Here is a 14,841-nt window from a genome sequence, read left to right on the forward strand (position 1 = left end):
AATTACTTAGCCACAGAAAGGTTGCTAAATCATGTGTTATCACATCATTACCTGAGCCCCACAAACATGGCACGTGGGAAAGAATGTCCTGACTAAAAAGATCAAAGAAGTACAGTATGTTTATGAACCAACTTTTAAAGTTCACTTCATACAATGAAGTCCTTGATTCCAGTGAGCAGTATTTCCAGTGGGGAAGAGCCACATGGTTTCCATGAGCCACATTATATTTGCATCCCTGCAGTGTACAAACAATGCCACAGAGAAACTATTTCCTTGGGTATGCCTATGAGTGTAGTTGAGACAAGACAACCTGACACATCTCAGCTTGAAGGAAACCGCACACACAAGAAGCAAATGGGCAGAGAGATCAAAAGGACAGCTGCTTAATGTTGTCTTAACAAGATATGAATATGAGGACCCACCCTGTCTTCCTGGTGACAACTGTGAGGGTTAGGGTGACTTATTATGGTAAGTTTATGGTCACTTTTATGGCTAGTCATTAATTGTTCTCAAAGTACAGTATGTTTCCCTGACCTCACAGCTGTTCATCATTAGATCCATCTGGGTGTCACCATCCAATTTAGTTACCTCAATCCATTCTGTTCATGTGTCACATTTAACTCAAAGCAGATTAGCTAAATATTGCAGCTTTGGTCCTGTTGCATAACTCTGAATAGATTTCTTAAATGCGTCATAGCTTACTTCATGTCGCACACCAAATCAAAGCTTTTATAATTTAAAACAAATCACATAATACAAAACTCACCACTGTAAATTTATGGGAAATGGCAATACAGTGAATGAAAAAATAATAATTAAATAAACAATGCCTATTAAAAACAAACAAACAGAGGAAACACCAGTAGTGTACTTCCCCCTAACCCAGATCACTCTTGCCTTAGCTCATTAACAGTAAATGTAAGGATTAGGACAAATATTTTTCACAAGTCCTGCAAGCTGTCCCAAGTGCTCTGATTTACAAATTCCGCATCTGTTTGAAATGTGACACTATCTCATCTGACCCTCAATGTCACTAATCCATGCTGTCATCCTTTAGACGCTGCAGGAGCTGTTGGAGTTCAGACATTTAATTAATCCAGTTGACATTTTTATGTTTTGAGGCTTTTGCATTTCAAGGAGAACATTTGGAAAGGTTTGTAAGTAGATCAGTGCTGACAGGTCAGTGTTGACTCCTTTCTCTTCTTTCTTTGTTTATAGAGAAGAGCTTTGTTTTAAAGGACTGGCTTAGGTTGGATATGGAAGTTGTTCATAATGTCCTTCCTGAATCATAGCATTTACAGCTTTTAAAGAACATGGCCTGGATTCTAAGTTGTCCTGTATTCATTCTTAAAGGGGAGATGAGGAGTTATAGTTTCTCTGGGCCCTTCCACACAGCTCTATATCCCAGAATATTAAGGCAGGAAATCCCACAATATCTGCTTTCACCTGGATCAGAGTCGACACTCAGATAATGTGGGATTTTCTGACTTTTTGTGTCAGCCATCAGTTTTAATAAATGTTATGTCAATGTGACAGAATCACTATAACGTATGTGCATGCCTGCGTGTATAAGGTTTCTATGCTTATTGCTTGGGAGATTCTGTCCCCTTTGCCGCAAAACATATTTATGTATCATGTGTGAAATCTTCTAAGGCAGGTTTAGATGTAGACCAGTGTTTCCCAACCTTCTTTTGACCAGGAACCACTTGACCAGGGACCACTCTCCAACATTAGTACCAAAAGGGTTACGAATCGGTTTTTGGTCAACTTTAGATTCAGTTTGGGGTGCCAATTCAGAAAATTGCATTGGATAGACCACATCAGCTCTAGTTTCTGATACAGAACATATGCCATGGTCAGCAACAGGGAAGGAGTTGCAGGTAACATGCAAGGAGAGGAAATAAATAAAATAAGAGGAAGGGGGCTCACGGACCAGATTTTCATCCTCACAGCTCACTGGTGGTCTATGGTTCACAGGTTAAGAACCATTGCTGTAGACCAATGATGTCCAATCTTTGGTCCCCTGGTATTTTGGACATGAGCTCCCAGAATTCCCACAAGCTGGCCAAGGCTGGAAACTATTACTGTAGACTAAAGGCATTTAATTAATCTGTGCTCTAGGTAAAGGTTTTCCCAAAATTAAGTCTAGTCGTGTTCGACACTGGGGGGTGGTGTTCATCTCCATATCTAAGCTGAAGAACCGGCATTGCCTGTAGACACCTCCAAGGTCATGTGGCCAGCATGACTGCATGGAGTGCCGTTACCTTCCCTTCAAGGCTTCCCTATTGATCTACTCACATTTGCATGTTTTCGAACTGCTAGGTTGGCAGAAACTGGGCCTAACAGCGGGAACTCACTCCACTCCCTGGATTTGAATCGCCAACCTTTCAGTCAGCAAGGTTCAGCAGCTCAATGGTTTAACCCACTGCACACCAAGGGGCCCAATAGTGACTCCAGCAGACCAGAAAGGGTCAATAACTCCTGGTGTTAACATGCAAGGCTCCCCTTCACATGAACTAAACTGACTTCTTCTGAGATCCATACACTTTAATCTGGATATGCTCTTCATGTGATATTGCTGCCCCATACAACCGGGATTCTGAAAACTGTAGGCAAAAAAGTAACATTTCCATTTTTCTCCCTTTCTTTCACATACACAGATATGCACAGATGTCACAGATTGTGACTTCTCCTCCTTTTGAGTTTTTTAAATAAAAATAAAATATTTTATTCAGTTTTCAACAATAATTTATAATCTCTGTCAATATCTTTCAGATCAGGTTACAGTTTCACATCTGCAAGTATAAAAATATAAATTGAAGTACTTTTCTGTGTAGCTTTTTCCCCTGATACATATATCCACTTTCAATCTGTCTATAAAAGTATCAAAGAATTAAGGAACTTTTTAAATATCTACCTTTTTCATCAACTGGATAAAGGGAACAAAGTTATTATTTACACTTAGTATATTCAGGTGCAGATATTGGCTTGCTGTGATAGGGAAGTAAATTATATTTATACTGCAGTTTAGCAAAGTATGTAGATATTGTTTGAAATCTGAAATCACAAATTAGATAGACACCATCCAGGGATGCTTCAGCTGAGATTTCCTCCATTGCCAGAGGACTGGACTATCTTCCAACTCTAGAGCTGTATTATATTATGCTGACTCAGAAATACTATTAAATCATTCTTGCCAATAAAAAATAGAAATCCCAAATAAAAGTATTAATCCTTTTTTCTTACATGTCTTGATCTGATGGCATTGTAAATCAGTTTAATAAGAGCAAATAAACCTGAACAATAAAAAAATACCAAACCACAACTATAACATATGTGTGAAATGAGGATAATTCTCCTGGGTAGGAGGTCAGGGGAGGTGAAGGAAAAAAGGCCATCTGGATCACACATTCAACACTCCCTGCCAGGTGATCAATAGAGGAGTCCAGAAAGGAAGTGGTAAGAGAGCTTTTCTAAGCAGAGATAGTGTGAGGTGATGACAGCAGGCAATAACAAGTGTGAATGGACAGAAAGGTTAAGGTAAAGGAGAACTGGATTGTAACTTTGGAAGGTTACTTCAATATCTGTACCTCTAAAAGGCATAAAATGTTTCTGTATATGCACCTCATTAAGTGAGGAAAGTCAGATGCATTAATGTGTTTTCAATGAACATCAGTGAGAAGACTAGTTTGCCTAACAGTATAGAAGTTTTATGGTTTGATTAAAGACAGTGCTTGTGTTAATACACAACATTATCCCTTTTAATTAAAGAATAAATTCAGCCCCATATTTGGATAACATTTGCCCATTGTTTCAGGAAATATATGACAGGGCTATCCAAGCAATCTAGGGAACATTGAAATGATGGAAAATACACGGCAAAGAAAGTGGGAGTGACAGTTTGAGACAGAATCCAAAAGTGTGGTTCCACCATGATTCTCCATCTGTCATTTTTATCTCCCTTCACTGCTTCAACATTGCTTTCCCTCTACAACACAACACTTAGTCTGAAGATTTGTGGAATCATCCTACACCAATTTTTGGTCATCATGGTAAGCTGTTAAGAAGAAGGGAGAGGAGAAAGTTCCAATACCTTGGCAATTCAGTCCCAACACAATGTTGGTCTATGCTTTTCTAAGCACACAAAGTACATCAGAAATGCATTTGGATGACTGCTAATAAGGCAGTTGCAATAATTAATGTTTCAGTAACAATTTTCTGCTCATTTCACCTCTGTAAAGAATGCCCAGTTTTTGCAAACCAAATATACACAAATCCTCTGAATTAATTCCAGAAAACATGTGAGAAGTCTCCCACAGGATGGTAAAACATCGAACATTCAGGCGTCGCCTGGGCAAGGGCTTTGCAGATGGCCAATTCTTTCACACCAGAAGCAACTTGCAGTTTCTCAAGTTTCTCCTGACACACACAAATATTCCAACTAAATATACTGAACTTCAAATTTACTATAACACAGCAAAACTGGGTTTGTGGATTTACAGCTATTACAGCTTCCATGAAAATGTACTGGAATATTCTGAGTATTTAGACAAACTACACAGAAAAATAAAGGAGATATATCACACTGAAATCCTGAATTGCCAGAAATCAACTGGCAAACTAAACTGGCCAATCTAATTGTAATACAATTCTCATTCCGCTGTGAGTCGTCTTCAGGCTGAGAACAGTGGTATATAAGCAGAGTAAATAATTCCACCAATTTCAATACACACTCCATTGCTCCAACTACAGCAGGAACAAGAACATGTACCTAGAACGTCTTCTAAATACTTAATAACAGTTAATCATTTTAATGCCTCAAAATTTCATAAATCAAGATAATATTCTTGTTGGCACTCCAAATCACAGGACATAGACTTGGAAACAAGTCAAACTTACGTTAATACTTATTTAGTCCATAGGTGAGAACCCCAAGTAACATTGTTTTGGTAAACTATCCTGTATGCTCTAGCTTACCAAATCAAGTGAGTTTCAGCATGTTTATTTCACTGCTGTTTTGTATCTCTTCTGTTTTTAAAATATGGAGTGTTTATTCCTCCCTTCACTTAAAAAAATGATTAAAATGCCTTGACCTTCATGAACCATGCACTGCTTCTTTTTACTATTCTTTACAATCACCAAGCTATTAAGTGTTGTAATTCACTTGATCTAAAGAAGTCACTAGCAATCAAGAAAACCATTCTTTGAAAGAACGTATTTCTCTCATCCACTAGTAGCAAACCAACAGGAGGCTGACAGCTGCCTGAGATTTTACAGGTACTTTTGAAGATTTAACTGTCTCAGGCAGATAAAATAGATGATGATATATAAGCCCAATGGGTTTGGAATGCAGATCTTTTCAACTCTGTGGCTTATGAGAATGAAACTATTTTTATAGACAGCACATTTTCTTTGAAAACAGAGAGAGATGATCACTATTTTGTTATAAAATGAGGTTGTAAAAAAAGGAAATTTAAGAATCCAAGAGTGCAGAAAGCAAAGGAACAAAAAATCAAAATGATCAAATTGGTTCATGAAGCTAATTTTACTCTTTTTCCTAAACCCAATAAAGATTCAGCATGGTAAATGGATTAGCACCAATTTGCTTAACATTACCCATCCTCTCTTGCCTTTTCCATCTTTATATTTGTTGTTAACTGCCTTCAAGTCAAATTTGACATATGGTGACCCAATGAATAACAGACTGTCAAGGTATCCTAGGGCCCTTTCAGACAGGCATCAATCCTACGGGGAACGAGTATATTTTATCCCAGGCTTCTGTGGGGGGGGGGGGGGGTAGATACATGCCCTCCCAGGTCAACCAGAGTTTGAAATGGGACAGCATGGAGCCAGCCCCCAGCTCCCCATTTACCCCCAAAACTTACATGAGGGCCCTGGCTACATGCTCAGGCCTCTCCAGCGAAAGCTCCTGGCATGTCAAAATGATGTTTTGGGAGGTTGGGGAAATATTTTTATCTCTCCCCCTCCCCACAACTTGTCATTTTCATGCACCAGAAGCTTTAGCTGGAGGGGCCTGAGCATGCAGCCAGGCCCCTCACATATGTTTTGGGGAATAAATTGGGGGCTACAATAGCTACTACTGATATGACAAAGCACTCTGTAAAGATGTTAACTGTGCAGTGGCCTGAGTACATGTTGGACTGTTATGAAACAGGCAATCTAGACCTATCAGTGTGTATCCAATGGATCTTACTTCAGAACATCAGATGGATCTCATCATGCTATTTACAAAAGTCATGCTTCAGTGAGATGTTTTTGATGTGTATCCACTAAAGTAAAAAAAAAAAAACCTGCCTGTGATAAACTAGGGCCAGTCCCTCTCCTTATGTCCTCATGTGTTATGCACAGTGTTTCTATACAAGCATACAATCATGTACTAACATTGTGAATACCTTCAGCCCCGAGAACACAAATTTACATATAGTTTCTATAAGCTTTTATGCCTTTGGGCGAAGGATCCATTACAGAATTAGCTAAGGCTGACATAACCCAGATCTCCATTGTTATCTAACCATCTCTCATTTCTGTTACTGATTTTTCAACCTCTGGCTTCACTTGCCTCATAGTTCACTTTTTGTGGGCTGTAGTTTCTCTGTAAAAACAACTGTATCACTTGTAAATGCTATGTACTCCCTGGTCATGATGAACAAAGTATTATACTAGTAAATAATAGTAATAATGAATTATTACCAAAAGAAAAGGTTTAAACTGAAGCAATCTGCAAGGCGAAGTTAGACTGAACTTATGAACATAACATTTAACTCTGCAAAAGCAAGAAGCACAATGGCTGCTGGAACACCAAAACAGATCTAACTGATAAGGCCAGGGACCATGGTGGAAACCATATTTAGTTGTGTTGTTCAGCACAATGCAACCATTAATACAACTAAATGAATCAAAGATAGTGTGATCTTCCTGTCTGACAGAGAAAACAGCTTCTTAAAATAACAAAAATAATGTGCTTAATACACCAGAACATAAATTATCACAATAGTTTGGTGGCATGTCATTGGGTTTGCCCAACCTTTTGAGATTCAATAGCTATCATAGATTACGAAACTGCAGGATTTTTGGTGGGTGAGATTTATGTTAGTAGTAATACCAGTCCTTAGTTCCTTTGTAGCACAATGTTTTCTAGTATTTAAAATACTTCCAACACACACAATGGCCAAAACCCAATATTGTATTGTTAGAACTTCTTCCCCCTTCCTTACACTTTTCTGCTGCATTTCTCTGTGATGTTCCCTCTAGAGCAGGGTGGTGCAGTGAGAGAAATGCCTCCCTATTTCCATTGGATTCAACCAGCATAATTTGTAAACAAGGTGTAGTTCATTCCCTTGTCATTTTAACAACAATTCCTTAAAATAGGTTCATATGACTCTGTCACAACTGTTTTCTAAGATCTACAGAGACACTCGCTGGAACACCCCAGCAAGCGAGAGTCCAAAAGTGGCAGGCTCAAACCTAGAGCCTCAATGAATGGCTGATACCCAATGAGAGATTCCCCCCTGGGCACACAGAAAACTGGGTGACTAGGAAGGTGCTGAACAGACTGCGCTCTGGCACCATGAGATGCAGAGCCAACCTCAAGAAATGGGGCTACAAAGTGAAATCCACAACATGTGAGTGTGGAGAAGAGCAAACTACAAACCACCTGCTGCAATGCAACCTGAGCCCTGGTGTTGCCTCCTTGCGGCAACATCAAAAGCACTCCAAGTGGCCAGATACTGGTCAAAGGACATCTAATCAACTACCAAGCTTGCAAACTGTGTCTTTTGTATGTTTGTTTGTTTTTTCTGTCAAAAATGTAATACAACTGTTCGGCTGCCTGACACGATAGATAAATAAATAAACTGTATGAATTTACACCAAATATTCACTGTAGACTGTGTCTTAGACATTGCCCCTCCTCAATTCAAAAGCTTTTTCCGGCATTTTTTGTCAGTACCCTGTGACCCACAAATAAGGTTGCTTTCTGTGATCCTCTGCTGAGTCCTAACCATCTATTCAGAAACCACAATTTCATCTCTTCCCAAGAAGAAGATTCTGTTTCAGTTTCTCAATCCAAACTTTCATTCCAGTAATCAGTATTCAGGCCTAGTTACAGTCAGAATTGCAAACAGGACAAAACAAGTAAACAGCTTTAATTTTAACAGGTGGTCGCTAGAGATGGAAGTGATTAAGACTTATCAAACATATTAGGAAGCCAAGTGATTAAGTGCACATGTTCTGTCATCTTCCTGCAAGCCCAATTTGTTTATGCAAAACTGAACAGAATGTCATAGGAAGACTATTTGTTAACAAGCGCTTTGCATGTGAAACACCAATCCTCACCCTTTTAAGTTGGAAGCCAAACATCACTAAAACTCTCAGCAGCTTGCCAATTATTTGAATATATGTAGTCTGTGGTAAAAACAATGCTGCAGGGCATCAAGTTTGTTCTGGAAATGTTTGTCTGCTATGTACACTCAGATCTGCAGATAAGTATAAGTACTTCATATTAGGTGACCATGATAGACACAGGCAGAGTCAAGAGGACACAGTGATACTGAATCATAGCACAACCCAAAGTAAAAAGGAAATGTAGCAGGGAACTGTAACCAAACAAGCCAAGCTAAATGCTACATGAATTCAAACTTGGTGTACAGAAACTTTTGGCCAAGGGGTCCACCCAACTAGTATTTTACCATCCAATTAGTGAAAAGCATTATATGTATATTCCTCACAATTCCTCAACAACTTCACACATTATATTTCTCCTATGGGAATAATGCCAAGGTAGAAAAAACAGATTACTATGTATTGCCCAAAATGTAGAATGTTTGGTCCTTTTGTTAATCCTGTGAATCAAACAAGGCAAGTTTGGTATAGTAAAAATGTAACATGAAATAGGAGTCATTTTGTACAAATACAAGGGTTCAGTGTTTTTTCCCCATTAGGCTCATTGTGCGTTGTTTTAAAAACTTAATGTTACAATGTAAACTGAACAACATCAGAAAATGTGAGAAGTGTGTACCACATCAATAAACAGTCTACCATTTTTAACAAAATGAAATCAAATACCTTCATTAATAAAATAATTTCACAAATGTTGGGCAAAACTTCATTTTAATATGCAATAAATCATTAAATAGTACCAATAAAGAAATATGTATGATGAAATGGTGCAATTCAAACACCCAGGAAAAGTTGGCATTTCAATTATAATGCTGTACCTGTATGACTCCTAATATGTACTCTCAGCGTTCCATTACTTGCAAACTTCTGTCCACAGTATGGACAAATTTTCTCCTTTTCCCCTGTGTGAGTCTATAAAAAGGAATGAGATATAAAGCTTTAATTTGATTGCAAAATGAGAACAAAAAATAATATACCCCCTTTCCCTCTTCCAAGAGTCTAATTGATTCTGTATCTATTGCAGAGTAAACCATAAATTCACATTTTAAGGGTTTGATAATGGGGGACACTTTAAGACTACACTATAAAATTCCTTCAATAATTTTGCCACTCCTTCCAATAAACTTTGTTATCTAGTATAACTACTAACAGAATTAGGGTTTTTATTCCTCAAATGATTTAGCTCATGAAAATTGTATTAATCTTTACTGCCTCTTGAAAATCTTGTGTGTAAAAAAAGAGGAATGCATCTTACTTGCATATTGTACTAAAGTATATAAAACATGCAGAATAGTTGGCACTAATTTTTATTTCTTAAAAAGAACTTTAAGTTCTGTAAAATAAGACAATAACTTAAAGTTTGGAATAGTATTAATAATATTTTTGAATAAAATGTTTTCCAAAAGAAAAAAAAATAGATGTTACATGACATTTGCTTGTCATGTAACATGGACTGCAATTCACAGTAAACTATAATAAGAACAATTCACACAAAACTTGTTTAAATGGGAAGATTAAATGCAAACAGAAATTGACAATCAAGGACAACAGTATACATCAAACTGTTTATTTGTAAGTGCCTGAAATGACATCTAGTAAATGTGTGTACTGAAAAGTCCAGAGAATGGCTGTTCAGCAGCCATTGTAGGCTAGCTAGTAGGCATGTGCAATCCATGCTTCTGGAGCAATTATTAAAAAAAATGAATTTTCAAAAACGTTTTGTAAATGCTTCGTATTTCGATATTGTATTCGTTTCGTTATTGTTTTGAGGTCGTTTCGTTATTATTTCCGCATGTCTGGGCCAGTTTTATGGTTTAATTAGTGAAAAAAAATTATAATATCACACCAACAGTCAACAACAGAGGGAGAGGGAAGCTTCAGAAGGTTTTGGAGGTTTTTTAGCGTATTTCGCGGTCGCGTCCGCCATTAACTAATCGATTCGTTATTGTTTCGGAAATCGATTCGTTAATTTTTTACCATTTACGAAATTTCGTAAATATCGAACTTTTTAAAAGGAAAATTTTGTAATTATTTTAAATATCGAAACAAAAAAAAACCCCAAATACAAATCGATTTTAGAAACAAATTTTTCCGTTGTTACCCAGGCCTAATAATCACCATCATCATCATCTTTATTTATAGACTGCCCTATCTCACCGAAGGGACTCAGGGCGATTACCAACAAATATGGCAAAAATTCAATGCCAAAAGAAAAACCATACAAACAGTTTACATCAAGACAAGACACATTGGACAATATAGAGCAACATAACTATAACTCAATACTCAAAATAGTGTAAAAAGATATAAAATAAAAACATCATAAAATACAAAAAAAAAAACCCTGATAAAACACACTAAAAAGAGAATATAAAACCAGACAGTCTATCGTAAGACCGGGGAAGTGGATGAAGTGCAGAATAGAGTACTATCTGGCGACCTAGGGACAGGGCCTACAGACTAATTATAGGTTAGCTAGAATCCACATTGAAACAAAGACAGTTCAGTCATGGTTCTTTCCACAGTAAGACACAACAAATGTGCCTCCAAAGGAGTATAAAGCACAAGACCTACAATCCATCCTTGAGCACAATTTTGGAAGTTAATATCACTTGAACAGAGATTTTGGCTTCCATCTTCTAGTCTGTACTTGTAATTCAATACAGTTAACTATTTTTTATGACAAACACGTAACTGTTAGTAGTTTAATAAAAAAATTGTAAGTTTCCATGTCATCCAGGTAGGGTGGCAAAGGATATGATCTTCTCGAGGTTTCCAATTTCAATCATTCCTACCACTGATTCTTCTATCACAAGTGGATAAACTCTGTCAATATTCATTCTGTTTATCAAAAGTCAAGGTTTACAGAGGGAGGGGAGCCAATATTGACTTAGCTTATCTTATCAAATGCAACAGCACACAACCATAATGAAATCAAAGTTAAGACAAATACAAACCAGTCAATACTCCAATCTTAAGACTATAATTTGTCATAAGAGGGCATACAACTTGCAACGGCTTTACAATATGAAAGAGATAAGCACTTTGAACATCATGCTATGCATTTGGAATGGCTGACCATTTTTAATCAGTAACTGCCAGCAGGTAACCAAAGCGAATTCAAGTAGAAAATATGACTTCTTCTATCATTTCACAGCCATCTGCAGCCCTGATTCAGAGAATGGTTAACTACATAATGTGATGAGAATAATACTCAAACCTATACTATACACACTCATAGCGATTTTTGTCAAAAATTCAACCCCCAAAACCTGAATCAACTCACCAAAAGTCAATGTAAGCACTGTATGTTGACTTACCAAAAAGGAACCAACCCCTTGTCTTGAGTAGAGTGGTGAATTTTAAGAGCTTAGTCTGTCCTGTCATAATACAAAAGAAGCACTGACCCCATTTACTCTCTTCTCCGTGGCCCTGATTCTGGCTTTTTGAAATGCTTTTGTAAGGAAATGGCAATGGAAAGAGCTCCCTGAGGCAGTATTGGTGTTTACTACTCTCCACGAAAGGTCATATCAGACGGATAGTGAAAAGGTTTATAAATGATCTATAACTGTCATAGACGGGCCCTTCAGATATTGTTGGACCTCCAGATAATTACAATAGGGAATCTGTAACCCTAACTAATATTGTCATTAGCTAGGAATTATGGGAGCTATGTGGGATGAATGAAAAGTAATGCCTCCACCTTCGTAACTCCTCAACAGATGGCAGTATAGTATGCGGCAGTACTGGTATGTGACAACTACATTATGTAGTTGTTCAATAGACTCTCCTCTACAGCCTTAGCATTGAATGGTTGTGTTGTTGTGTTGCTAAAGTGCGAAGTATGGAACCCTGCACAGACGGTCGGTCAATGCAACTTAAGCAACGTGCAGTCATTGAATTCTTGACAGCAGAAGGTGTCACCCCAAAGGAGATTCATCAGAGAATGCAAGCTGTTTATGATGATTGTGTTGATGCCAGTACTGTGCGTCATTGGGTGAGTAAGTTTAAAGATGTTGAAGTGGGAACATCTGACTTGAGTGACAAAGATTTGGATGTCCTGTGACAGCAACTACTGAGTTTCACAAGCAAAAGGTTGACAGATTGATTCAGGACAATCGTTGTATCACTCAGAGAGAAGCATAATCGGCATTTCACAAGAACGTGTGGGTCACATTATTGCTTTGCTGCCTATCAGAAGATCTATGCACGATGGGTTGTGGAAACAGAATGTCAACTTCTTCCATGACGGCTTCAAATAACTTGTTCATCGCTGACAGAAATGTATCAAATTGCCTGGTGATTATGTAGAAAAGGGAATAGTGGAATAGTGGAAAAGAGCACATTCTAAGGATTATTTCTGCATTTGATGTATTAAAATATTCCTGTCCAAACCCAAATAACGAAGGTGAAGGTACTACTTTTCATTCAACCTTCGTACATTCTAAGAAGGTTTATAACCCCCCAACCCATATTTAAGAACAGAGCATTGGGTAGAAACACTAGAAACTAAGTTACTCAAACAAAGTTTTGGATTCTAAAATGTAGTAGTCTCCTAAGAGATTTAGGATAATCTACAGAGTTAGACATATATTCATTAGGAACACTGCTGAAGGCATGAATGGCATAGAAATAGAACTTTGAAATGCACTGTTGAAGGATTTAGAAACTTTATTTCAAATGAGATCACATGGGTAAGATTACTGAACTGCTTGTTCCATGGATGATTTTAGAACATTACATTTGATCCTATTTAAAACAGGCTGCAATTCTCACATTTGCCAGGAAAACCTCTAATTGTTATAATGTTATACACTCAACACTCCAAAGTGAAATCCTCTAACTTGCATAGTATGCATGACGAATTCCTTTATGTTCGTTCCTGTAAATGGTATACTATTTCAGACTGCAGAAAGCCAATACAACTTTCCACTCTCTGACTCTAGGGAACTCATGTTAATTTTTTTGTGGATTGAGATAAGTCTTTTTAGAAATATTATACATTAGTTAATGATTACATTGACAGATTATATGCAGAAATCCACTAATATACTCTAAATGAACACATTAGCAGCAATTCATAAACTAATCAATTATAAAGGTAGAAATACTTGTATTTTTCTGCTATGTAAACAAACAGTTCATTAATTCTTACAAAAATGGAAGTGAAACATTAGAAATGCTTTCATAAAAGATTTTTTGATTTTATTCACTGTACAGATAGAGAAATGATATATGGCCAAATGTTTAAACCCAACTGGATGTGAGAATATGTATGTTCTTCAAAAGTGCTACTTCGGCATAACATTCTAAGAGGATATTTATTTAAATTTTCACCCACACAAGGAAAAAAATCAGCATGAAATGAAAAAAGTTGAAAGAATAAAATATGAAACATTTTCAATGTTGGAAATGCAACAGCGCTTAATATTTAAGCTGCTAAAGATGACTTGAGAAAGCAGCAGCAATAGGATTAAGCAATCTTCAGTGACGCAAAGGTCCCTTGTCTTGTAGCTATGTATCCTGTTGTTTTTGTTATATGCCTTCAGGTCATTTCCCAAGAAGGCAAACATATCAGGGTTTTAAATAAAATTTGGGCAGAGGGAGAGCTGCCTTTGCCTCCATCTAAAGCAGTGGCCCTACAGGTGTTTTGGAACTCCCAGAATTCCTGACCATTAGATAAGCTAGTTAGGGCTTCTGGGAGTTGGAGTCCAAAACACCTGGAGGGCCACAAGTTTGACACCTCTTCTTTTCATGTCAGGAGCAACTTGAGAAATTGCAAGTCACTTCTGGTGTGAGAGAATTGGCCGTCTGCATGGACGTTACCCAGGGGACGCCTGGATGTTTTGAAGTTTTACCATTCTTGTGGGAGGCTTCTCTCATGTCCCCACGTGGGGAGCTGGAGCTGACAGAGGGAGCTCATCTGCACTCTCCCCGGATTCAAACCTCTGATTTTTCAGTCTTCAGTCCTGCTGGCACAAGGGTTTAACCCATTGCTCCATCAGGGGCTCCTTTTTGATGCCCCTGAAAAGTCTAGAGAATGTGACTTGTTCAAGGTCACCCAATGTGTTTCCATGGCTGGTTTCTTTACTTACTTTTTTATGACTCTTAAGTACAGAGGGTGTCACGAAGGCTTTGTCACACAAATCACATTTATATTTCTTATGGCCATCATGAACAACTTGTATATGAACATTCAGTGTGTCCTTCCTTTTGAATGTAGCATCACAGTGATCACATTTAAAGGTTCTTTCACCTAAGAAAAAGGAAAGAGTATTAGTATATAAATAATACAAATGTTATTTGTCTCCATATTTGGCATACAGTCTCACTACTACTATAGTCATTCTTTAAAGAAGTCTTTCTATCACATGCACCACCTGACATCAATTGGGAAGGAACAGACTGTAAGGAAAGGACCAA

At 37.6% G+C, this 14,841-nt stretch overlaps 1 protein-coding gene across 2 annotated transcripts in view; it reads right to left on the reverse strand.

Moving 5' to 3' along the window:
• Positions 1–14,841, reverse strand: part of PRDM5 (PR/SET domain 5) — a 94,340-nt gene that overhangs the window by 25,225 nt on the left and 54,274 nt on the right. For both annotated transcript variants that reach the window (XM_060779002.2, XM_060779001.2), the window contains exons 12-13: positions 14,514–14,674; positions 9,237–9,330 (exon numbers count right to left, since the gene is read on the reverse strand). In XM_060779002.2, the coding sequence (XP_060634985.1) occupies positions 9,237–9,330; positions 14,514–14,674 (255 nt within the window). The remainder of the gene's footprint in view (positions 1–9,236; positions 9,331–14,513; positions 14,675–14,841) is intronic.

Source organism: Anolis sagrei, chromosome 5, assembly GCF_037176765.1.
Source record: "Anolis sagrei isolate rAnoSag1 chromosome 5, rAnoSag1.mat, whole genome shotgun sequence".
NCBI lineage: Eukaryota > Metazoa > Chordata > Lepidosauria > Squamata > Dactyloidae > Anolis > Anolis sagrei.